Genomic DNA, 25,786 nt, shown 5'->3' on the forward strand with positions numbered 1-25,786 from the left:
CTGATGTTCCAATACACATATCTGTATACATATAGAATTTTTCAATGAATTACAAAATACAATTCAAATACTGTTTCGTGTAAATATTAATTGTTTTTTGTTTTGTTTTTTAACTCTGCAAAAAGTTATGTTTTTTTATTTTTATTGATTGAAGACGGACGGGGAAACATATTAGTTAGGACTTGCCATACGGATCGGGCAGAATTGTGCTGGAAATTTGTGAGGGAAAAGGTTTTAGACAGTTCTGAAATTGTGGACATTTTTTTGTTGTCCTTGAAATATTGCTATATAGAATGGATATAATAATCCTCAAAATAGTTAGATATTTTTGGCACTTCTTTCAAATCTAAATATTCATGCAGAAATTAGCCCGTTTAAAATTCTTTACAAAAACGCATATTAAATTTTAAATTAATTATCTTTTACAACCCATGATATTCATTACAAAAAACAACCTTTGAAAATTTGGTTAAACTGGGAATCAATAATAGGATACACATACCCTCAAATTTTAATGGAATATCATTCTTCGTTCTACGCCCCATTGCAAAAAAAAAACCCTTCTAAAAAGTTTTGTACTTTCATTACTGCCTCGTTCTGGGTATATTTTGGGTTATAAATTTAAGCAAAATGCACAATTTGTTTTTATTTTTTGTGTGTTGTTTTTTTATTACAATATTCGAGTTTTGTTTGTTAACCTTTTTGTGAGGTTCTCAAACAAGCCAAATGGAGATTGATTTTAATACCCGATACTCAACGAATACAAGGGTATATTCAATTTTAGACTTAATTCAAGATACAAGAGCACGATGCATGCATTTATTATATTTCTGTCTTTAGCTAAATATTTACTTTGTTTATACGAACCATTTTGGGACATCAACAATGGGGCAACAAAGCAAACAGGTCCAACAGACCGAGGGGCGTTGCTGCATCACGCAATTTCGGAAGAAAGGTTTAGGATGGGAAGGAAGGAAGTTTAAGAAAAGATTTTGAAATGGAACCCTTGTTAAGCCGAATAGCCAGAAAGCTTTTACAAAATGTGCATCGTATAAACAAAGTAAATATTTCTTAAAAGTATTTCTGGTTCGATTTTCTTTCGTGTTGTGTTAGCAAAACAAAAATTGATCTTGCATTGGAATTCAGGCTAGTTTTTTGTTCAGGTTTTGTGTTTGTGTTTTTGTATACATAAATATAGTATAGAGATTTCTTGTATATAGGTTTTGTATATATATTTTATATATTCTATGTATATAACGGCAATCATGCACACACCAAAAATATATATAGTATATACATATATATTGTAGATTTATATTGGAGTCAAAAAATGATTCGGTTACATTCGGTTATGTTGCTTTCAAGTCTCAGGGGTTTTTGTTTTTGTTTTGTTGTCTTTTATATAAACTTTTATAGCTGGTTGGTATTTTTTTGTTGAGTGTAATTGTACTTTGATGTTATCATTTCTCGTGTGTGTTGGGCTAGAGTCTAGGTCGGTATTGCATTTTGTCTTTCATTAAATTTCATTTTGTATCCTAACCTTCGCTAAAACAAATACACATAAATACAACGAATGATTGGAAAAAATATTCGAAATCGGTTTTCTCTCTCTCTTTGTCTCTCACTTTTGGGCTTACAAACTAAATATTTGGAATTGGAGCGAATGTTTTTTTTTGTTTTGTTTTTGTTTTCAGCGTGTGTATATAGTATATCGTATATATAAGTAGTATATGTATATAGTATAACTAACTTGTACATAAGCATAAAAAAGAAGTATACATTAATGGAATTCACAAGAGAGCCTGTGCTGTGTGTGTGTGTGTGGGGTTTGGAGTAAATGCTCTCTAGTCCGTCCTTATTTTCAGTGTGCATCGTCTGGGAATAATTCTGTTCTGTTCTGTCTGTAAATGCCGACGTGTAGTAAGTCTTCAAAAAGAGTTTAGTTTTGGATTTCTGCTTGCTGTGGGTGGGGGTCTGCCTGCAGACGTCGTTTTCTTCTACAAGAAAAGGCAACTACTAAGCGCTCGTAGGCGGTGAATGTTTTTTGTTTTGTTTTTTCTGTCTGTTTTTGGGGATGTGGGGGTGGGGGGCTGGGACTTTGTGTACAAAGAATTTAGCTAAATTAAATTATAAATCGTAAGCCACTAAGAGCAACTAAAAATTAAACTGTAAGACACTTAAGCTACATTCTAAATTATATACGCGACACAATTGGGTTCCAGTTACTCGTCTCTCTCTCTCACTTTTGGGCTGCTTCTCCTTCTGCTCCTTCTGCGATGAAGGGTATTAATGTTGGTGGAGGCGGGGGGAGGGGCATCTCTGCTTGTCTTTCATACTTGGGTTTTTTTTGCTGGCGAAATGGAAACCACACAACCATTAACAAATTTTGGCAACTCTACTATATGCTGCAAGAAAAATAAATAGATTTGATTTAGTTTTGGCTCTGGGGATATATGTATATATCGATGGTGCAGTGCGTTTTGGAATGAAATATTAGAGCACGTTTTAGTTACCACACAGCGCTCGACTCGAGTTGCACAAGTGAAGGCTTTAAAAGAGAACGCCCGAGAATATTATAAATTTAAATTCAAAATTCGCTAATAAGTGGATTTGGTTTTTGTTTGACTGCTCCCAAATACATCCGCTATATTAGAGAATTAAGAGAACTTTCCTGAGAAAATTTTCAATTGAAAACCAATCTAAATATTTTCACTTCCAAAACACACACTGTAAAATAAATATTTTAAATACTCACAACTAATTAAATTAACATTTTAGTAGTTAAAACAGCACAATTTGATTTGATTTCATTATTGATTCATGGGTGGCATGGGGCATATGGTACACTTGGTGCTATCCATAAAATTTGGCGGGCCACCTGCGAAAAAGAACGAACACAAATTAATTATTTTATATCGAAATGGCGTTCCTATAAACTCAATAAAACATATTCGTTTTTATTATGGTTAAACTCATCTATTTTCTAAACACAGAAAAGACCTGAAAGACTCGAGACTCAACTCCTCTGCTTTGCATTGGTTCTGTGGTTGTTCTTGGTGGTTTATTTTTTGTGTGAGTGGTTGCTGCTGCCCTGCGGATCTGCGGATCTGCTGATCTGTTGATCTCTGCTTACCATGCATGTGGTTGAGGTGCCTACTGGCCGCCGCATTGCTATGATGATGATTGTATAGACTGGCCAGCGGTGGCACATTGTACGGCGGTGGTGGCGGCGGTGGCATGGCCAGAGATTGTTGCTGTTGGAGCTGTTGCTGCTGCTGCTGCTGTTGTTGACTCCGCATGTGCATGTAGGCCGCAGCGGTTGGTGGTGCAGAAAGCTGTATGGTGGGTGTGGCGCCTGCAATTGCTGCCTGAGACGTTGTTTGTTGTGTTGGTTGTGGTGGTGGTGGTGTGGGCGTGCTGGGTGGTGTGTGGTTTGTGCTCTGGCAGGGACTGTTCAGATTGCGGGTGACCGCATTATTCGATATCTGCTGTAAGAGACGGCAATCGGCTGCCGTGTAAACCGGAGGCGATGGCTCGTGTGTGTTGTGTTGTTGTTGTTGTTGTTGGTATTGTAAGTGGTGCTGTTGTTGGTGGTGGTGCACCTGCTGCTGCTGCTGTTGCTGCTGATGCACATAGCCGCTGTCACATGACGATATGGAACCTGTTGGATGTGTGTGAAAGTAGGCGTAAAGAAAATGTTTTGGTCTACCATTGAAAGGGATATCCATTCAAGGTGTGAGTGTGTGTGTGTGTGTCTATACGTGTGTGTGTGTGTGTGTGTAGTGTAGTGTAAGCCACAACCAAATCCATCATAAATCCAAAACCAACCACCAAAAATATATGTGGGGAAAATCAAATGCAAGCAGGGGGAACCGGAGTCTAAAGCGCAAAATCTAACTCTTTTTTTTGTCCACTAAATGGAAACTAAATTTAAGCTACAGTTTATATATAGTATACAAAATAGCTAATGATATGGGAGGGAGATGCGGAATAGATACATATATATATATATATATATATTATACCTATAAGTACCTATATAAAGTGCGTTTGAAACTTTTGATTTTCTTTGGGCAGCAATTTCATTGCTGATTATTGGTATAAATTTATCCTAAGTGAAAGGAAACGCCAGGCATGACACAGAAACCATTCGGTAGTTCACAGTTTCCCGGAATTATGCGATTGCGTGTAACAAATGTCCCATAAATGAAAGGCTACATTCGCTGCGAATAACTCAAACAGAAACCATTCGCCACGAATGCCACCAATAGGATGATTCAATGCAAATCTTTTCCATAAACGATTGGAAACATTCATTTTAAATGGCTCAAATGCTACAAATGTCAGAAAACAGATGAATAAATGCTCGAAAATTGTTTTAAATTTGTTTGTTACATTTTTGGGATATAGGAACTAGAAGAATAGTTACAATCAGCAGATGCAATACGATTTTAAGCAGTAATATTATCTATTTTTTGGGGCTATAATACTATATCAAAGATCATAAATAATCTGCTCATATAATTATGTCCTTAAATTAAAGCACTTTATATGGTATGTACTCATATATATATATATATATCTGTATCTTTCTATCGGTTTTTAGTAGCATCTAAAAGCATGTGTTTTTAGTCCATCAATCAGCTTTTGAGGATCTACGGAGTCTCAGTCTCAACTCACCGGAAGTCACGGATTTGCGCAAGGGTAAATCACGAAAGGTAGTCACACTACTGCTCTCCAGCGATAGATCCACCGATGGCAGCGGCGGCGGCGGTGCCGGTGTGTCCGAGTGCGAACGCTCATGTATGGCCCGAACGGGCATTATGTTACCTGAAAACCATGCAGAAACCATTAGATAAACACTCGATAGATAATCCACCAGGATCCCTAGGATTACAGAAATTTGCATTGTCTGTTTGGTGCCGTACCTGCCGAAGCCAGACGTCGATGCGAACAGGGACTAGGACTGGGTGTGCATTGAGAGGCGGCCACCACGCCAGCAGCTGTGGCTGGCGATGTGCCGCCGCCCGTTACTACGCCCGTACTCCCGGCCACAGGCGTCGCAAAGCCATGCGCCGCATGCAAATGGTGTAGGGGTGGGATGACGCCAGGCAGCGCTGAGTTGTGGCGCGGTATGAAAGGCTGGTGTGGCCGTATCTTGGATGATTCCGAGAGCGAGAGCATCTTCTTGACGGCCTGCGGTGAGGCTGTGCCGAACTTGGGCCCGTTGTTGTGCAGCTGTTGGCGCCGCTGGTTGTCGCTGGTGGAGCTCGTCGAGCTGGTGGTGGAGAGGGTGGGCGAACTGGGATGCCGCTTGCGCAGGGACAGCGATGAGTTGGGCGCCGAACTGGAGCTGGTGTGCGAGTAAATGCTGAGCTGGTCGCCGGCATTCAGACTAGAGCTGCCGGCGCCCATACTCCCAGCGATGCTTACGCCACCAGCGCCGCCACTGGAGCTGCCTCCGCCACCGCTGCGATGCGAAGTGTTGCCATGAGAAATGCTGCCCGAGTAGGTGGAACCATGCGAGGGCTCGCATTCCAGCGAAAACTTGTGCAGCAGATCCTCGTCGCTGAGTATCTTGAGGCTGTTGAGATACGCCTTCACGCGTCGCACCATTTGTGCCTCCTCGAACATCTTCTTGGGATTCGGTGCGGCCGTAGATTTCTTTCGTCGCTTGATTGTCGCCTGTCCCGCATTGGCGGCTATCACCGTGCCAGCGGCCGCATTGCTCTGCGAGGCGGACATCTGATTGAGCGAGAAGAGCGCATTCGAGGGCGACTGCCCCTTGAGCTCCAGAATGGCCAGCAGATCGTAGGGGGAGCTGCACATGTGCGTCAGCAGGCGCACCTCCTTCGACAGCATGCGCAGCTTCTCAAAGTTGATCAAACCATCGACGCGCGTATCGTTGCCCAGGTGTATAAATGTCAGATCCTTCTTCACAATCGGATAGAACGGTATGATGGGATGCTGGGCCAGTAGCTCCGCAGACACAAGCTGTCGATATTTGCTCATATTTCGCGATGGATCCATAAGGTCCTGCAGATCGTTGAACAGCCGCTGATACTTTGAGGGCAGCTTCTCCCACGTGAGTCGCAGCCGCGAGACAGCGCCATGTCCCAGTCCCGAGATGATGGCGAACATGGAGTTGAAGTTTCGGCACTCCTTGCAGTGCCTGGCAATCTTGATGAACTGCTTGACGATCTTCATGCGTCGCACAATGTTGTGCTCCGCGCAGATCTCGCTGACAACCCAAAACATTTCGCGATTCACCAGCTCGGAGAATTTGCTGAGCATTGGCACGCCATACTTGGACTGCAGCTCGAACAGCTCATCCACGTATTCGGTGGACTCGATCTGACGGAAGTTGGCAAAGTCCTGCAGCGTCAGTTGAATGGCCAATTCGTAGGCATTCAATTGAAGGAAATTCACGCCCGATTCGCGCACCAATTCCAGGGCCAATTCATCGGGCACCAGGGGCTCCGTGCTGTCGTTCAGCTTGAGATAGTAGCGGGCCGCAAAGCTAATCCGTTCGGCGAGATTCTGCAGCTGATCGGGCAGGCGTCGCTGCTTAACCATGCCACCCTCGCCCACGCTCACCTCGCACAGCGAGAAATTCGAACTGGGATCGTGTATGCCAAATTCCTGGAGTGTCAGCATCACCACCTCATGGGCGGTGGTCTCCTTGTAGATGAGCACGTACTTGCATGTCTGATCCGACTTGTACACCTTCAGCACATGCTCCGGATAGTCGGGCAGCATATGCGACTGCGTTGAGGTCGTCGTAAGCGTTGAGGCTGCCGAGGGGCGATGGTGCAGATGTGCACCCAGATAGTTAACCTGCAGCATGGCCGCACCATCGCTGCCGCCATCGTAATTGAGGCTCGTCAGATCCGGATTCGATTGCGATTGATACAATCTGCCGCCGCCGCCGCCGATGCTGCTGCCGGCCACACAGCCATTGATCGAGGATTGCGTGGAGCTGCTGCCCGAACTGGCGGACGATATCTTGCCCTTGGGTCCCGTCTGTGCGACTGGCTCGTTCAGCAGCGTGTCCGAGGAGTCGTTCAGGCTGCCCACATGATGCTGCTGCTTGTTCAGTAAATTCATCTTGGCCAGAGCCTTTTGCAGGCGCCGCTTGGGCGCCAGAGTCATGAAGCCTCCCTTTGTGTCCTGCTGATCGGCATTGGAGCCCTTCTTGGCCGAACTATTGTTGACGCTCTGCAGCAGCTGGGCCATGAAATTGGAGGCCATGCTGCCGCCGCCGCCACCACTCACTGGCGGCGTCTGTGGCGGTGCACAATCGGGCTGATCGAGCAGCATATCCACGGAGCTGAGGCGCACCATGTGAGTGCGATTGCTGGCATTCCTTAGCTCTTCCGTGGTGCTGTCGGACCGGCCGTGCAGCTTGGCAATGTCATTGGCGCAGATGCGTCGCGGACTGCGCAGAACTTTGAAGCTGCCGCTGCCCGAGGAGACACCGCCAGCGCCCGAGGCACTGCCGCCGCCATGTTCGAGGGCCTGCATGATCTCCTTGAAGCCCAGCAGATTGCTCTTCACATTGATGCTCAAGTGGGTGGTGCCGGTGAGTATCTCATGCGCTCGCTTGCTGGTCACATGATCGAGGGATTGGCCATTCACTTCGTGGATCTGATCGCCACGCTTGAGGCCCACATCCTGGGCCTTGGAGCCCGGCTCCACGTGCGAGATGTAGATGCCAACGGCGGCATTGCCAGTGGCCGCTGCCACGCCTCGCAGCTCGTAGCCGCCAATGATCTGGAAATTGAGGGCCTCGTCGCGGGAGGAGCGCGTCAAGGTGCAGCTCCGCATGCGGGCCTTTGCGGCACAGGCAATGTGCAGCAGCCGCAGCTGACTGAGTAGCTTCTTGCGCTCCAGCAGCGCCTCAAAGATCTCCAGGAACTCCATCATCTCGTGGTCAGCCTCAAAGTCCGTAAAGTGATTGTTCACCCAAAGGAGTACGACGCGCGTGACACGATCCCGCAGCTCCTGCGTCTTGTGCGAGTCCATTTGCTCGAGGTCGAACCAGTGCAGCAGCTTGGCGGTCACTTCCTGCTGATTGTGGATGAAAATGCGATGCGTGAGCAGGAAATCCTCCACATAGGTGGGATCCGTCATGGAGTTCTCTTCGACAAGCTGTTGCAGCAGGCGCTCGGGTGTGCCCCGAATGACCACATGGCCGCGTTTCATGTTCAGAGAGGCAGCCGCACTTGATACAGATCCGCTGGTTGCCTCTGCACCGCTGCCACCAATGGAACGCAGCTCCGTGACCATCACCACACGTCCCTGATCATCCTCGTGGCGGCGTGTGTTCTCCTCGCCCTGATGCTGGATGCGATAGTAGTCCGTTTGCGTGATGCACACAAACTGGCAATCGTCGCACTTGGTGCGCATCACTCCGCGATGATAGAGCTTATCCATCGTGGGTAGGATGCCAAAAGAGTCGCCCATCTGCAGCTCCTCCCGGTTGCCATTGGCATGCTCGATCTCCACAGCTCCATTGATCAGCACCGACCACGAATCGAGCTCCTCGCCATCCGACATGACCACAGTGCCGGCCTTATCCACCACAGCAAAGACCATCACGGAGCAGAGGGCACGCCGCACGGCCAGGGTGATGTTGGTGAAGGCCTTCAAGCCTTGGGTAAACTCCAACAGAATCTCCACATCATCTTCGCTGCGCTCCGAGGGATCCTTTTCCAAACAATCGCGCACAGCATCCCGCACATTTAGACTCTGAATGAAAGCAGCAAAAAGAGAGTAAATTAGAGAGCGAATCGAATGAAATGAAATTGATATGATTTTCACTTCAATTTATGATATGACCATCACTCACATCCATACTCTCTGCGAGATCCTCCTCGTCCGAGTCCACAACGGACTCCACCAGGCCGGAGAGATCAATCTCCTCGGCCTCCAGCGATGAGGCATAGTTTGAGGCCATCGTATCGCTGCCGCTGTACGCCGAACTAGTGTCACTCGAATGCGATCCTCGGTTGCATTTTTGATGCAACTCCGGACGATTGATGGCTGCCGTGCTACCCACAACCCCCCCTCCCGATGTGGCTGTGGTGCTTGTGGGTGGATACTGCGCAATGGAAGGAGACTTGTAAGTTAATCGATGCACAATAGGGCAGACACAGACACGACCACTCACATGATGTCTGATATGATGATATGGATCCATGAGGCGCGTTGCTGCTGCTGTTAGTGCGGGCCGCAGACGATGCTACGGCATGCCACCACCTCCCGCCGGATATGTGATATGTGGATGTGGACTCTAGACCCAACGTTTAGCTGTAAGTAAAGTTTAAGTTTATAATTAGTATATAATGTGTGGGTGATTATATTATTTATGTTCTTGATGGGAAGAATAGAAGAATTTACTCTGAATTTTATGAGGGAAAAGCTAAAAGATACTTTAGAAGCTATGAGGGTATCGTAAAAGTAGAAATCTAAAAGAGAAGTCCTCTAGTAGAAGAGCATCTACTTCCCTTCGATAGCTAACTCTATGCAAAAATCGATTTTCGATTAATAATCGAATAAATAGGAATATCTTCGATTGTTGGCTTAAAATTAATCTTTAATAATCAATTTAATGATAATTCGCATTCGATAAAAGACTTTTTCGGGTGGTATTTCGGTTCAAAAACAATAACTCATCATAATCGTATGCAACAATCGAAATCAATGGCTGGAAAGCTATAGTCCGACAAGAGTTCAAATGTTGTAACCCTCTTATAATATCTTAAAAGAAAGATCCCCAACAAATATCACAATGTCCAACGTTTTTAGCTGGGAAGCAAAAATAAATAGACCGACAAGAGCCCAATTTTAAACCAATTTTCACATCCATCCAGATCCACAAAAGATATCATAAATCTCTGGCATAGTGTAACAAAGCCCCACAAAAAGAGAGTACGAAATCTTTTAGCTAAAACAAAACATAAAAATTGCTGTGAGATTTTTTTGGTCAATTTTTAGTAACCTTTTTTTTGTGTTTTTACGTTTTTGTTTCAAGTCTTTTGTTGCGGCTTTTTGTGCTACTTTTTTTGGGCTTTGGCTATTTATAGGGTATCAGGTGAGGACAACATAATTTTGCTGAGAAGTTTGGAATCTGAGAGACTTAATGATGCTGACTTGAAAAATGAACTTGTGTATGACAAAATTAATTGTTTCAGGAGATAATTCATTTGGGACTTAAAAATATATAGATGTAGTATGCAGTGTAGCTGTAGTTCCTCTCAATTGGTCCATAATAAGAACAAAACTTGTTGAATTCAATAGATAAGCCAAACTTTTTACAAATGTTGAACAAAATCGAAACATTATATTATTCACTATGTCATATAATTTTAATGGAAACGATCTCCCCGAAAGGGTATTAAATTCATCGAACACCTGAAGCTAATCTCTTTTTCCACCTTTTTTTTGTTGCTTTTGTACCAGTTGTTTTGTTGCTTTTGTTTCCCGTACCGTACACACACTTTCATTTTCTGCAACAACAAAAACTAAAACAAAAAAACACAACACTAAAACAATGTTGCTAATAAATTGAGTCAAGTGAGTGAAAGAGAGGGCAATAAAATTCTCATGCAATTGAGTCTGCGACGTTGACTGCGACAGAGAGCTGCGCTGCTCGTAGGTATTTTTCTATGCCCGTGCGCGTGTGTGTGTGGGAGCTAAAGCAGCTGCACTATGGTCCCAAAGACCACTTTTGTTGGCCAAAATTAAATTGTCAAATATCAATTTTCATTAAAAATGGGCTCAAGTTAAACGACTCACTTTAAAAGACAATAACGATGACATCACTACGAGATGCAGTTAAAATTACAAAAAAGGTAGTAAAAATCCAACGGATTAAGATTCATTAAAAAAATTTGATCAGTTAATCAGTTAAATTTATGAGAAATTTAATATTGTAATTAAATTAACACTTTTTCACTGCGCGTGCTTTTCAGTAACAACAGCAACTTATTTGGGGATCAGAACCATGGTTTTTTTTTAAGATTTGAAGTGTTTGTTTGGCCCATAGTGCGCTGCTGCTACTGTACACGTGAGTGTGTGTGTTAGTGGGCTTGATTGTTTGCGAGCTGTGTGTGGGGGCGAAGAGCGACACAGAAAAATAATAAAACCAAATAAATTGTAGGCGACGACTTCCGTTCGTTCGGCGGGGGATAAGAGCAATAATAAGAGCAGTTGCAAAATCAAAGTGTAATAAATAAAACAAAACACACTTTGCACCACGCACACAAACACAGCTGCACAGGGGCTCACACACAGACACTAAATATGGGCGTGTTTTTGTACAGTTCAATGATTTTGATACGACGGGGGAGAGCGCGACCATCCGTAAGACTTTTGAAGAGACATCTTTTTATACATATTTGTACATATATTGCACTATCCTGCACTGTCTATAATTATACGCACATTTCTCTTTTTTACCTTCCTCCGCTCTTTCTCTTTTGCCCTTTGCGTGTCTTTGGCATAAAGAAATTTCAGGCAGCAGCAGCACCACCACCACCGTGTGTGTGTATTGGTATTGTGCTGCGCATTGTTGGAATTTTTTTTTGTATGATTTCCACTGGAGTTTGTTTACGAAAATGCTTTTGATTTTTGTCGATCTTCCGATTGCAGCTCGTTGGCTGATGGTTTATAATATGATATTGCACTTCAAATGATATTAAATAGGTTTAGAAATTGCCATTTTAATTTAGAAAAAAACTAAAAGTCCGACGCTAGGGTGTCAAACCATCGAGAGCACTATCGGTAGTATCGATGTTTTGCTGCTATCCGCTACTATCGACGGTTTTGCGACTATCATGATAGTATCGAGCTACAGTCGTTGCGCTTTTGATATGTTTGGATTGGCTGCTATAAAATACGAAGACAAATTTGCAAGCAAATCGACAGGTGGCATCTAATTTTTACAATGGACAAATTCCTAAAAGGTTTCAATGGTTTTTTTTAATAATAGATTTTTGAGCCCGAGACTATTACGATAGTATCGATTGTTTTTTTCAAAACATTCAACGTTGATATTCCTCGACTTTGATATTCCATTTAATATTACTAGATAGTTGGCTCTCTCAGCCCTTAACAAATAATTTTATCCAATTCCTCAATAAATTTTGTTCAGGATTGGCTAGTTTTCAAAACTCTTTTGCATTGGATTGTTTACATAACAAGGTTCAAACAAAAACGGCCAAAGCATAAAACGTAAATGTTGACTAAATGTGACGTCATTGTTGCTGGTCAACCAAGTTTCGTCTATGCGTATGGACTTTTGTGTACCTTATTTCTTTTAATTGATGTTTAATGATTTCTTTCAAGCTCCATTGAAACTGGATTGACATTTTTTTTTACCTATTAATGCACATGTTTGTGTTTTATATATACATTTATCCCCGTTCTGATACCTATTATTGGAACCCGTGAGCTGCAAATTGATAAAAAATTTGATAAACAATTGTTTGGTTAAAAAGTGAGCCAAACCAAGCCTATTTAGCGTTCCTGTTTTTTAAAAAATGTATTTATGTGATCAGAGAAAGTTTGGTAGTGAAGTGGGATCGTACATATGTATGTATACATATATTTATCTTGGGAGTCCGCCGGATTCATTTGGCCATATAAATCCACGCCGGACCCGACTTGGGCCTCCACTTAGCCAGACGGCCTAATCATCAATAATAAATATTTTCTTTTTGTACCCAAAAAATACTTTTCGATATAAAATCCGTTACAAAAGTAACGGTTTACCTTTCACCGAAAACATCGATGTCCGAGAACCTTTTAATAAAATACTGGATAATGTTTGGTATTTAAAAAGTCTGCCCACTTATGTAAATACCAAAATACCCGTTATATTTAAATTTCTACCTTATTTCTACATGCAAGACATAACGGTAAATGTCCGATAATGTCCATTCATGTCCTTTTTTGGTGCTGCCAACTTATGTAAACTAGTTAAGTTCAAACACAAAATTGTCTCTTTCAATTTACATTAGCAAAAATAAGGTAAACTCCACTTAATCCACCACACCAACAAAAAGTGTCCCCCAATCACAAAACAAATTTTTATTGAAAGTAGTGACCCCCCTGGGATGTGGGCACACAACAAAAAAAAAAAGGGGAATCCAAAGGGGGTTGTGTACCAATTTCAATAAGCCGCCTCATCCTAATGCAAAAGCAAGCGACCTAAGTGCATGTTTGCGCCATTATTGATGACCCAAGGACCGGGCGAAGAACATTCCCCATTCCATTCGCTGCTCTGGTCTCTGGTAAGCCACAAAAAAACAGACGGAAAGCAACATGTTTCGGTTGTGGCTGCGGGGTTATGCGTTTCTTGAGGGGTTCGCATTCGATCCATCCCCTCCATCCTTGGTGCGGCTCACAAGGGTGTGAAACTAGCGCAACGAATCGTCGAAGGGTGCCGCCGGGGCACGTGGCTGAAACACACACAAACACACACAGAGAACTAGACGCCAGACGTGGCATAGCAAAGAAAATAATAAACATAAAAAAAAGGGCAAATCCTCGAGGCGCCCATGGGCATACCGGGGATCATGTGGGGGTGTTCTACTTGATGACTTTATGTCCCCAAGGTGTGCAGCAGCAGCAGCAGCCGCACGCAGTGCAGTGACAGGTCCTGCCCCGCTCTGGGCCCCAGGCTTTATCAGTCGCTTCTTTGGAATATAAAAAAGTTAAATTTATGTGTGTCAATAGTAAAGATTCGAAATTGAAGGAAATTGATGATTAGCTAAAGGTTTTTATGGGTCAAAATAAAGTGTAGTTAAGTCTACAGGCAGTGGTTTTTTTTCGTTAGACATGGGGTTGAGGTGACAGTAGTGTGCTTCCAAATACCATTCGCAAAAATCCAATTTTGTTCAAGGAAAATAAATACAAAATAATACTTTTAGCAAATGAATATATATATGTATAATGATTCTGATATTTATAAGTATGGCAAATTCTTCATTAGGATGGTTACGATCAGTTACCAAGTTAGTTTCTACGAGATCCATATCCATAGTCCGCCTCTTTGCCAGATTGAATATGACTACATCTTCTAAAATCAATAAATGGCCAAATTAATAAATTAAATTCTCTATCACTCTCACACACTCTCCCACTTGATACTTACGATTCCTTAATTTTCTTGATCATTGCTGCTTTTGATGAGTTTTTTTTTTGGAGATACATAACACATTCGTCTCGCAGTATTCTATAGTATTTATAGCAGTATCCCCTAATCTTCCCTTGGAGACTATTGCAATACGAGAGCAGTGTAGTCTCCAGAGCTAATCTTTCCTTGTTATACTTTTGGAATGCGTGTAGATTCGCGAGCTTGTCTTGATTTTGTGTGGAACCCAGATGTAATGAATCCATCAGAAATTTATGCCAAGCCATGAATTGCTGATTGCCGTTAGCAAACCCTCTGATACTTTCCAATTCAGCTCTGATCTGAACATCGATTTCAAGTGCCTGCTGCACTTCTGGTAAGGTCGTACTGCTCGCTAGCTCCAGCCAAAGGACTAAAATAATGGAACAAATTGTAGATTAAAAGAACATTTAAATGTATATTTTGCACTTGCATAAAATTAACTTAAATAAGAGTTTCATTCTATAGCGCAGGGGCTCCATTATTGGACTAAATTTATAGCCAGCGGGTACCTTAATAAGGGAAACCCACAACGAAATCGATTCGTTACCATCTAATTGCAAAAGTTGCCATGATAATTATATTTATGCATATATCGGAACTGTAACGCTTATGAATTATAATTATTCATGAAGGACTTAAATAATTAAAAATAGGCATTTTTAATTCATAAACTCATTTATAATTTCACAAGAAAATATTATTTAATGCATATTTATTAATATTATAAATTAATGATTTAAATAATTCAAAATTTTAATTTTTAAATTAGTAAATTGCACAACAAATTTTTTTTTTTTCATTATATTTTCACAATAAAATAATTGAAAATATTGTATAATGATCCTGATATTTATAAGTCTGCTTTTAAGTCAGTAGATGCTGGTGGGGTGGGACTCATCATTAGGGGGACTCTTCTTCAACATTATTAAGGCCTGATCAAGGTCTGGTCATCGATCAACACCTATTTCCAGCACTATTTCCCAAAATGATAGTCCCTGGATTTATCCATTATCATAAGGACACATTTCCTAGAAAATAAATGATACATTTATAAAATATGTCTCTCTCTCTCTGTCTCCACCTCTCAAGTGATACTCACAAAGCCTTCAAGTTTTCAATAAACTCGCCTTTTTCTTTGTTGCTCTTCGTTAGAGTATCAACACATTCTATACGCAGTTTTCTAAAGGTGTCATGACATTTTCCCCTAATTGCCTTTTGGATTTCTTCGCAATAGCCTAAGAGCTGCTTCTCCAGAGCCAGTCTTTCCACGTTATACCTTTGATAATCGTGCAGAACTTTCAGCTTCTTAGCATTTTTTTTGGCACCCCACTTGCGTGCTGTCTTCATTTCAGCATGATATTCCTTGTACTCATCATTGCAATATGCAAAGCCTTTCACATTTTCAAATTCGGCCTTGATTATCGCATCGATTTCAAGGGCCTGCTTTATTTGATCAGCTGTTAATTCAGAGCACAGCACTGAGTTCATCCAAAGATCTGTAAAATTATTGATTAAAATTATAGCTCTGTGGCTTTTTTGTTTCACTTACATATTAAAAATGTAAATGTGAACTTCATCTTTCCGCAAAGGCGTCTTTACTGAGACTATATTTGTAGTTATCAGTAAATTGTAAAGAGAAACTATGACGATATCGATTCGAATCGTATAAGTACAATCTGCGAGTATTTGCTGAAACTACCATGAAATATTCCAGAACTGGCACCCTACTCCCCATGATCATGGAATAAGACTTGAAAGGTATTTGAATGTATTTAAATGATTAAAAAAATTATTTAATAATAGTATAAAAGCGTATAATTATAAGATAATTAATATATGTTTCTTATATATTTTATTTTTATTAATTTAAGGCTAATATAAAATATTAATTTAATTTCATATGCGAGCACTAGCTACTGGGGCCTTCAGCTCTGCTGTTAATAGCAGCTGTTAGATAAATTCGTTAATTTGTTCCATAAATTGGTAAATTAGATTTATGTTTTGTCGTTTTGTGTGCTTAAATTATTATTGTTTTTTTTTTTTTTTTAATTCTTTTCTTTTCCCTGACCATTTAGTACAGATATCTAATATCTAATAGCGTTGTGCGATTGTACCAGTTAGCAGGTGTTTTTTAGATATTCATGAGTTTTTTTTTGGTTCCAATTCAACCAATCAAGGTCTGGTTAACGATCAACACCTGTTTCCAGCGCTATTTCCCAAAATGATAGTCCTCGGATTTACCTATTACCATAAGGTCACATTCGCTGGCAAATAAATGATAAATTTTTAAATTATGCCTCTCTCACTGTCCTCCCTCTCATCTAATACTCACAAAATCGTCAATTTTTTAATAAAGTCGGCATTTGCTTTGTTTCCCTCCTTAAAGGTCTTCACACACTTTATACGCAATTTTCGAAAGATGCTATGACATTTTCCCCTAATTGCCTTTTGGAAATTTTCGCAATACTCCAGAAGCCGCTTCTCCAGAGCCAGTCTTTCCACGTTATACTTTTGATATGCTTGCAGATTTTGCAGCTTCAATTCAGAAATTTATGCCATGCGTTGAACTCCTTATTGAAAAATGCATAGCCTTGCACATTTTCAAACTCAGCCTTGATCATCACATCGATTTCAAGCGCCTGCTTTATGTCATCAGCCGTCAAAGCAGGAGAATCATTTGAAGGTTGTGGAAATTCTGGCGGCTTTATTATCCCACACAGCACTGGGTTCAGCCAAAGATCTGTTAAATTATTAATTAAAATATTATAGCTCTGCTCTGTAGCTTTTTTGTCGCTTACATGTAATAAATGTAAATGAGAACTTTATCGTTCAGCGAAGGCGTCTTAACTGAGTGTAACATTTCTGGACATTTTACTGATTCCAAAGAGAAACGATGATGAAATCGATTCGAATCGCTTAATTAAAGCATGCTAATTACCAAGAAATATGATTTTTAAATAATATTATTAAATTATTTAATTGATGATGTTGAACTTTTCTTGCTGTATCTTCTGTTAAGCGAGAAAACTGCTCTTTCTTTCAGTATTTTTTTTTACCATGGGGCTAATTTTTTTATATATAGTTATACTCTTTACTTTCCAATTCAAATTTTTTTTTATATATAACTAAATTATACTTCTCTTTTCAGTTCTACCGAATGTACGCGCCATAGCTATAAATAATGAATACCACAGATTTTTTTTACTGGTGAGTGAATGATATATTTGATGACCGTTTCTAATGATTTTCGATATATAGGTGAAAAAATATCATTTATTTATACACTAAGAAATATATATAACAAATATATACGATATTCTTTCTCCGATTTAGACACAGATTTTTGGATAAATGGGTAGATTTTAGCTTTCTTTTTAACGCTGCCAAATGGGAACCATATTAAAGCTTTAAACCTAAGGAAAAGCACAGAATTTTCTCTGTTTCCAGTGGCTATCCCCAGTGCAATCCTTCTGAGAAACCCACAGACGCAACCTTTTTCCGTTTGCCCCACTTACCCCCCACACACATCCATATATTTACACTCCCCCCCGCCCACGTTGTTTTTTCAGTCCTAACCTAAATCTCTGAGCGCATTTGTTGCTCCCGGCACTTTTCTCTTACGGTTTCTTCCTTCCATCTCTCTCTCTGTCTGTTACTGTTACTGTTCGTTTCCTTTTTGCTCTTTTCGCCCTTTGCTGTTTTCGTTTACTCACAATAAAATCAAAGATTGCGTCTGGGATTTTGTTTTCGCAAAACCTTAAAAGAAAACCAAGCCAAATAAGCATCCGAAACCCTCCAGGGATCTCCAACTGCGTGTGCCCAGAGTCGCTGGGATGGGGCCGAGTGGCCGAGTCCGAGTGTGTGCCAAATAATAACTTATTGATTTAGATTGCAACTTTAACTCGAGCTTCAAGATTGGCGTATAAAATATTAGCAAATACATATATAGACAGTGGGCTGGCTACTGCAGGACCCGGTCTCCTTACCGCGGGCAGTTTTTCCAATTAGCAACAAAACAAAGGCAAATCAAATCCCAATCCCAGTCCCAATCCAAAGCCCAGAGAAAAAAAACCGCACAAATAATTACATTGGCTGCCAAACGCAGCTGGAGGGCACAGAAAAAGCAGCAGCAGCAGCAGAGTACACAGGCTAACAGGAAAAACAAAATGCGAGTGGAGCAGGAGCGAGGAGCTGGCAGGACTCCTGCCAGAAGAAACAGTAGCCAGAAAGGAGAGCATCGGAAGCAGCAGCTTTAGATACTCTTACAGACTGATTGTTGCTGTGGTAGATGTGATTTAGCATTATTTAGGGTTTTTCATTTAAATGATCTATAAACAAACGACAGCTTCTACTATATATAGATTTTGAAACCAAAGAAATCAAAATATATTTACACACGAAAACGCCATAAAGATAGCTGGTTTCTTTTTCTTTGGCTGATAAATAAAGTAATGATTCTTTATCTATATAAGACTGCACTGTTCAATATTTGATTGCCTAATCTTCAGAAATAAACAAGTTTTTGAACCATTGTTGTAGCGATTCAGGCCCATACCATATTTCAGCATATTTTATGCTGAAAAAGAAGGATCTGTGCCTATTTAAAACTAGATATCATCGAGACTGTGTTATTTATCAGCATCGGCATATCGTCGGAGGGAAAGCTGGATACTTTCTACAGTCAAAAATATTTCCTTCTATGCTTCACAAACCCCAGTTACACATACCAAATACCCACTGTTAAAGAACATCCAAAAGATGTGTAACTTCCGGTTAGAGGATTAACTCTGGCTGTGTGGGTTTCTCTATCTGTGGATGTCAAATTGGCACCGGCAAAAGCAAAACCAGACACAGAATCAGCAGCAAAAACAACGCAAAGAACATAACGCTGGGTTTGGGGTTCGGGCAGGGGCTTTGGGGTGTGGGGCGTGTTCTGGAAAATCTGTCTGTAATTGAGCTTGAGAGTCGCAGCTGTTTTGGCGGATTTAACAATGCGTTGATGATGAGCCCCCATCCCGTTCTGACTTCGTCCCATTCTGTGCACGGTACCCGACTCGCTCTGTTCTGTTCTGTTGGGGTCTTCTTCTTCTCCTCTGCTCCACCAATGTCAGATTTTCTTAGTGGACACTCAGGCGATCCTTTGTGGCACTGTGGGGCGAGAGTGATTTTAATTTTGGTCTGAGAAAGATAGAAATTGAGTTTCTGCATGATTTTCATGGTTTTTTTTTGTTTATTGAGAATTGGATTTAGATTCTATATAAATATGATATGTTCTTTATAGATTTATAATTTAATTGAGGAGCTATCCTGTAGAGTAGATTTGACCATTCTTATTGTCAGCTGGGAACTTGTTTTCTTTATTTTAGCCTTTTATATATTTTTTTCCTGAGTTATTGACTCATTGACTGATGATTGCCCTGCCCCATATGACTTCGTTTTGGTATGAAATATCACTACTTCTGTTTCACATGGATATTTATAGGATAAAGAGGTTTCAATATGGGATATACGATAGGGAATCTATTGAAAAAACCCTCACATTTGGAGGACTAGACCCAGAAGAGTTATGTCGCGTACTGGCTAAGGCATTCCACTAGCGATTGGCACATTTATTTCAATAAAAAATTAATTTTTTGCTAGGTTCCAAAACATTTCTAAAAACATTTAAACTCCCTTTTAACCGCCCGTGAACCACTGTGCCGTCTGTCTACCCTCTAGCACAGAAACATTTCCCCAGCAATTTGAATTAATAAGTTTATTATTTTCCATTTTTCCCTCTGGTTCTAGTCCTGCTCTTCTCTCTGTGGCTCCTCTCCTGCAGCGACTTAAGCAGCGGATTTGTATTTTATGTTATTTAATTTGCTCGGGGAGGCTAGTTGGGTGTGGGTGGTGGGTGGTGGGGGATTGACAGAGAGTCAGGTGCAAGTGTTATTGGGGCCAAGGATTTGTACTGCTCTTAGGATGCGGATGCGGACGCGGCGGCCTCAGCTGTGGGCCCAGCACACAGCGGCTCAAAGTCTCATTTAGTTTTTGGGAGCTTTGGGCTGCCACTTAAGACCCCATTCCCCCTCCATTTCCCCCGTCCATTGAATTTCAAGATGGGATTTTTCCTCTCTATTTTTTCTCAGTTTTTTTTCTGTTTATTTCTGCTGAAATTTCTTAAGCTTAAGTATTTAATATTTAATTGTTGTTTACACATAATTTGTCAGTGTTTCTTTTTCTTTTTTAATGCGCTTACAATAGAATAGTTTTTCTTGTTTAATTTAATTTTCTTGTTTAATTTTTCAACATGATTGTGCTCAACGATTCTCTGTTTTCTTCTGTTTTCCATTTTCCCATTAGGTATATGTTTTTCTTACATTTTTGTTTTGTTGATTCAAAATTAAGTGTTGCAAAATTTAAGTTCGTTGTGTGTGTTTTTTTTTTTTTTGTATGTATTTTATAATTCATTAAAAGAGCGTGTAATTTTTAATTAATGTTTTTTTTTTAAACATTATTTTTTTTTAGCATATTTAACAATGCAAAATCAGTACTTAGGATTGATATATTGTAAGAAATTAGAATGGGTTTTTGCGTTGAATGCAATTTTCAAGTGGAAAATATGTGGTTTAGAAAAACAGATCGTCTTCTAAGCAGTGCAATGAATGGAGATCGTCCCCAAGGGAGCCCCATAATAAATCACCAAATAACAAAAAAATTGTAGTAGAATCTCTCAAGTGAAAATTCACATCTGGAAAGCTCTAGAAAAAGTTTCCTTGGAGCCCAAAAGTCACAATATACAAGCGATGGAGATGTCCAAATTTCTTTAGAAGATCAAAACTAGTCCATCGATAATGAAGATTTTCTTTATTTAGTGTTAGATGCCAAAAGCTGGGAATTAAGTTTTTAGCAGCTTTAGTAGCTTTAATTAATTAGAGCCTTAACTTGAGCTCAAGAAAAGAATCTTTGCAGTCTATCGCTATTAGAATTAAGTCGATGGAGATCTCTTCAGTGAAGCGGTAGACGGAAAAAATAGAGTAAAGTCTTCCAAGTGAAGCTTCAGTGATCTTCTAAATGACTATAAAATAGACTAGAGAACTTCTCAGAGAACATTTACTCTGTAAATTCTTTAGAATAAAACCAGCAAAGATCACTTTGGAAATGGAAAATTAATTAGATCTCCTAATACAACTTTAGACACTCAAACAATTTTGAATAGAGTCTGTGGGTATCTTTTTACTATAACATAAGGCATAGAATTTTAAGATCTCTATAGATCAGCCAAAAACAGCTTTGGGTCACAAGAACTATCGAAAAAAGTCTTTGAAAATCTTTCTAGTGAAGCTTTACATACCCAAAATCTCTGCCTTACAGTCAATATCTTTCAAATCTTCCAAACTAAACCCTTTATTAACGGCACATGAAATTTGCATTGCATTCTCGACAGGCCGAGCTTATTTGTTTTAATTGAAATTCAATAATGTCTTTTTTTAATTCGTCATATAATTAGCTTTTTTTACTACAGCGAAACCTGGTTAAAGCTTTTCATATAATTATAGAAATAATGATAGATACATATGTAGATACAAAGATTTTACATGTACAATAAATATGATTAATAATATTTGATTTTTTCCTGGCTCTTGAGAAAAAACAATAAACCGAAAGCAGGGACAAAGGCACAGGGGAAATTTGATTAAAGGAAAGATATCATTTGTGGTGTTTTTTTTTGTTTGTTTTTTGTTTGATATGCTAGACGTCTAATTGACTTTTGTTTAGACTTTTAGATTGAGTGGGGGGCGAGTGAGAAATATGTGTGCATCTCTGAGATTAGCCTAGGATACTTGTAGAGCTCTTTCCTACAAAGCATTTTGCATAAAAGTTCATTTTTTATTGTCAAAATTATATGCAGGTTTTCCATATAATCATCGAGTAGATTTCCATCATCAAAATTCAATTTTGAGCTGAGATAGAGTGTCATTCTTTTTTTTTAGGGGGCAGGGGAATGATACGATTAGTGGGGGCATAGCATCACATATAAATATAGATTCATTTCGATATATACATTTTGAACAGGTTAAGCGAAAATGATTTAGATTCGAGATAGAGATAGTTGGGAGAGAGAGAGAGCATTCAGGTGGAGGAGCGATAGGTACACACATATGTCAATGGTTTCGATCTTTTAGATTCTATTTGATAGAATACAGAGTTTTTTTTTTTGTATTTTACTACGCTTACTTATACATATATATTCATTCATTATTTAATTGATTTTTCATTGTATATTATTTACATTTATTCTTAAGTATTTTATTCTTTTTCTTTTTATTTTGTTTCGTGCTGCTGCTGCTTTTAAGTGGGTTTTTAGTTTTAGTTTTGTATAAGCTATTGACTCGATTGTGTTCTTAAACTTAGGCTATGACTAAGCGATACCTGTGTTTTACCAGAAACAAAAAATATAAGAGTACCATCCCGATATATTTTAGGTTTGTTTTTAGAGAGGAATGCCATAGAGAGGGGGACTTTGCATGGAAATTGCTTAAATATCGAATGATGCTTCCTTTTTTCTGGAGTTTTTATTGAAGCAAGGTAAATCTTAGGCGATCTATGAGCTTTATATTAGCTTTATTATGGAACTGTCTTTAAAGATGATTGGAAAAAAAAATATAAAGGATTCTTGGCGCAGGATAAATATTATCTCTAGCAGATTGTTATTTTATAATTTAAAAAATTAATTTTAGAAATTTTAAAGCAACATTGAAACTAATTTAAAACATAATTAATGAAGCCATAATAGTATATAAAAATCCAAAAATATCTTGAACTACTCAAAACAGAACTATATTCCATATAAACCTAAGGCTAAAAACTCTTAAATCCGTATTGAGTCCCCCCGCTCTTAAGGCATCCCTAACTACGACTTGCCGTAGTTTCTGTTTCTTTTTACATTCAAAAACATTTATATTTTAAATGCATTTCTCATTCAACTTTTTAAATGCATTTAAAAATTTGCATAGAATATTCGAAATATTTATGTAGATTTATTTGATGTGCTAAAAATTGCATTTAGTTTTGAGTTTTTTTTTTTTAGTGTGTTGTTGTTGTTGTGATTCAATACATGAGCGTCTGTGACTGGGGCTTAAAACCAAGATTCTTGCGCTGCAAAAACAAATGTATCTCCCGGAAATTGGGTCGACTCGATTCGTTGCGCTGCCAGCACTCGCACATGAGATCATAAATTTCACGCGGACAGTTGACGGGCATGGGCAGCAGTTCCTGCAAAACAAAACAAAAAAAATATACAAAAATTCATTTGGTGTGCTGGTTTTACAGTCACTTTTAAGCATGGTACTCACATGCATTTTATCATCCTGATAGATGTGTCCAATGTTCTCAATAACATTCTCGTCTGTCATATGCTCGTAGGGCTGTTCCCGCGCAAATGTTAATATCTCCCAGAGGGCCACAGCAAACGACCAGACATCGGATTTTGTGGTGAATTTACCCTGTAAGTGGTTTATAGGTAGGGATTAGTATATGAATTAGGCTAGATAATATTTTGTTTCTATGGTAGAAAGTTTACTTTTTAATTACTTAATTAAATAGTCTTTGGAATTCAAAGAGAATTTAAAATTATAGGAAGGGAAAAGGCTGTTGTGGAGTGCCTGATGCAAGCATAAGAATATGGTGGATGTTCTTAAGCTTCTGAAATTATCTGTATCTTAAAAACTGCAGCCTCTGTAGGTTTATATAAATATTAATAATATTAATACATATTAATATTTATATTATATTAATTTACAGACGTATGATTTACATATTAAGTCGTGAATATCATCATGAAAATCCACCCTTTGATGCTCAGCCACTCTGGAAGAAAAAGACAGCCTCGACAGGGATTTTTTTCTTAACTTTGTGTGTAAAATGTATCGAGTGCCTTTTAATTTTTGTAGAAAAGGTAGACATAATGTCTGGGTACTTTGCTTGAGTGTCAATGGAAAGGCAGACTCTGCTGGCTTTTTTTCTCTCTTAATTTTTAATGTAAAAATCACCTTGAGTTTTGGTAAATTGATGGAAATATTTAATACAACGTGGAGACAAATATCTTCGTATTTGTCTACACCTCAGATTCTTATTTATGGCGTATTTTTCTTCTATCGATACACACCTCAATTTTTCTTTTTACATGCCCGTAGATCTACTAGAAATATCTTTCTCATATCCCAACAATAAAGTGCCCTAAAAATCTCTATCCACCAAAAATGTTATGTTAAACAAATTGGACTTTATTTTCGAGCAGTCTACACTATAATCCCCCCACTACCCTACCCCTAAACCTGGTAACCGAATACATTTTGCTATGAAAATAGAAATCCTCTTCATTGCCAAAAGGCCTTTTGATTTTGTTTACATGCTTTTTGGCTTAAGGATTATGCGGTTCCTGTGCCACAGAACAGCACAGAAAAGAACAGAACAGAGCATGAACCGAACCTATTCATGTGCACAAATATCCTGTAACGCAACTTTTGCGCTTTTTAATATACACAGAGAGCCCGTCGCACCCATACCAAGGGGTTATATCCTTACTGCCAGCCCTCCCTTTGCCGCTTGGGGGGCAGCCAGAGGCACTCTCCAAAAGCAGCTTCTAAAAACCAGACACACAGACACACACACGAGTGTCTACACATCTATGGATACCTCTCTGCTCTCCTCACCTCTCACTGATCCCATATCATGTGGGAAACTGGGTATATGCTGCGTGGGGCCCTATATCTAGTATCTCTTGATGGAAACTTTATACATGTCGCTCCATTTGGGTTTGTTTTAGCCCATCCTTTGCCTCTGTTTGTGCCGCTGCCGCTGCCGCTGCCTCTGCCTCCACCTCTCTCCTTTCTCTGCGTTTTTCGTGTAGTTAATTAATTTATTTAGTGCGGTTTTTCGCTGGGGGATTTATAAAATATTTTACTCGGTTTTTGGTTTCCTTTTCCACTTTCCTATTTTTTTTATTTCGTTGTATTCTTAGCCGCAGTCTTTTTTTTTGTTCGGTTTTTTGGTTGGGTTGGGTTCTGTTTTCGTTCATTCGTTTGGGGAATAAAATTCTGTGAAGTTGTGGGTTCTGTGCGGAGGTTAATGTACTCGAAACATGTGCCGGTTAATTGGGGGTAACTGTCAGTCAGAGTCAGAGATAACTGGCAGAAGCTAAATGGTGGCAAAAGATATTTTATCTAGTTTGGTTTTATTTTTTAATGGATTATTTAATTTGTGCGAACGTTTTAAAGTTGTTTTCAAATGACTTTGGGGCTTTGTTTTTTATATACATTTTCGTACTTACCAATAGCACACTCTCCCAGGACATCCAGCGTATGGGCATTGGCTGTGTCTGCCTGCCAGTGGTGCCCTCCAATTGGCAATAGTCCGACATATAGGCCGATCGATTTATCACAGTGCCAATGGAGCAGACCTTGACGCTCAGCTCGGGGCCAATAATGCAGCTCCTGCAAAAAGGATACAACAAAAAAAAAAAAAACAGAGGGTAGAGAGCAGTCGACATTGAAAATTCAATTAAAAATACCAGAAATTAAATAAGCAAACACTTCCGCAGGCCAAAAAGCCAAAAACCAACCC

General features: G+C 39.7%; 4 protein-coding genes and 1 long non-coding RNA gene across 8 annotated transcripts in view; all 5 read right to left on the minus strand.

The window, feature by feature from the left end:
* Positions 1–1,285: 1,285 nt before the first annotated feature.
* Positions 1,286–11,775, minus strand: LOC111082958 (rap guanine nucleotide exchange factor 2). Of its 3 annotated transcripts, none has more exons than XM_022379217.2 (8): positions 11,464–11,775; positions 9,173–9,312; positions 8,852–9,103; positions 4,929–8,751; positions 4,681–4,830; positions 3,134–3,661; positions 2,756–2,878; positions 1,286–2,405 (listed from the first exon to the last, which is right to left on the minus strand). In XM_022379217.2, the coding sequence occupies exons 2-7, from the start codon at positions 9,200–9,202 to the stop codon at positions 2,811–2,813; spliced, it is 4,851 nt and encodes a 1,616-aa protein (XP_022234909.2). In that variant the 5' UTR covers positions 9,203–9,312; positions 11,464–11,775; the 3' UTR covers positions 1,286–2,405; positions 2,756–2,810. The 3 variants fall into 3 exon arrangements, with proteins under 3 accessions (XP_022234909.2, XP_022234908.2, XP_022234910.2); XM_022379216.2 differs by having other exon boundaries at positions 11,449–11,775; XM_022379218.2 differs by lacking the exon at positions 3,134–3,661 and having other exon boundaries at positions 11,449–11,775.
* A 2,103-nt stretch (positions 11,776–13,878) lies between these two features.
* Positions 13,879–14,668, minus strand: LOC111064660. 2 transcript variants are annotated; one of them, XM_022352410.2, is made up of 3 exons: positions 14,613–14,668; positions 14,162–14,552; positions 13,879–14,083 (listed from the first exon to the last, which is right to left on the minus strand). In XM_022352410.2, exons 1-3 carry the CDS (start codon positions 14,659–14,661, stop codon positions 14,023–14,025), a joined length of 501 nt encoding a protein of 166 aa, XP_022208102.2. In that variant the 5' UTR covers positions 14,662–14,668; the 3' UTR covers positions 13,879–14,022. The 2 variants fall into 2 exon arrangements, with proteins under 2 accessions (XP_022208102.2, XP_022208101.2); XM_022352409.2 differs by having other exon boundaries at positions 13,879–14,086.
* Positions 14,669–14,970: 302 nt separating this feature from the next.
* On the minus strand, positions 14,971–15,839 carry LOC111064661. Its single transcript, XM_022352411.2, has 3 exons — positions 15,732–15,839; positions 15,282–15,678; positions 14,971–15,210 (listed from the first exon to the last, which is right to left on the minus strand). The coding sequence occupies exons 1-3, from the start codon at positions 15,757–15,759 to the stop codon at positions 15,156–15,158; spliced, it is 480 nt and encodes a 159-aa protein (XP_022208103.2). The 5' UTR covers positions 15,760–15,839; the 3' UTR covers positions 14,971–15,155.
* Positions 15,840–16,025: 186 nt separating this feature from the next.
* On the minus strand, positions 16,026–17,045 carry LOC111064662. The gene is made up of 3 exons (XR_002606883.2): positions 16,981–17,045; positions 16,515–16,922; positions 16,026–16,446 (listed from the first exon to the last, which is right to left on the minus strand). It is a non-coding gene; the product is annotated as an uncharacterized LOC111064662 (long non-coding RNA).
* Positions 17,046–23,194: 6,149 nt separating this feature from the next.
* The window catches only part of LOC111079662 (discoidin domain-containing receptor 2-like), a 128,933-nt gene continuing 126,341 nt past the window's right edge, over positions 23,195–25,786 (minus strand). The window contains exons 15-17 of the mRNA XM_041592421.1: positions 25,494–25,656; positions 23,518–23,667; positions 23,195–23,437 (exon numbers count right to left, since the gene is read on the minus strand). Coding sequence (XP_041448355.1) covers positions 23,273–23,437; positions 23,518–23,667; positions 25,494–25,656 — 478 coding nt within the window. The 3' untranslated portion in view covers positions 23,195–23,272. The remainder of the gene's footprint in view (positions 23,438–23,517; positions 23,668–25,493; positions 25,657–25,786) is intronic.

The sequence above is a fragment of the Drosophila obscura genome, unplaced genomic scaffold, assembly GCF_018151105.1.
Source record: "Drosophila obscura isolate BZ-5 IFL unplaced genomic scaffold, ASM1815110v1 contig_179, whole genome shotgun sequence".
Classification (NCBI taxonomy): domain Eukaryota; kingdom Metazoa; phylum Arthropoda; class Insecta; order Diptera; family Drosophilidae; genus Drosophila; species Drosophila obscura.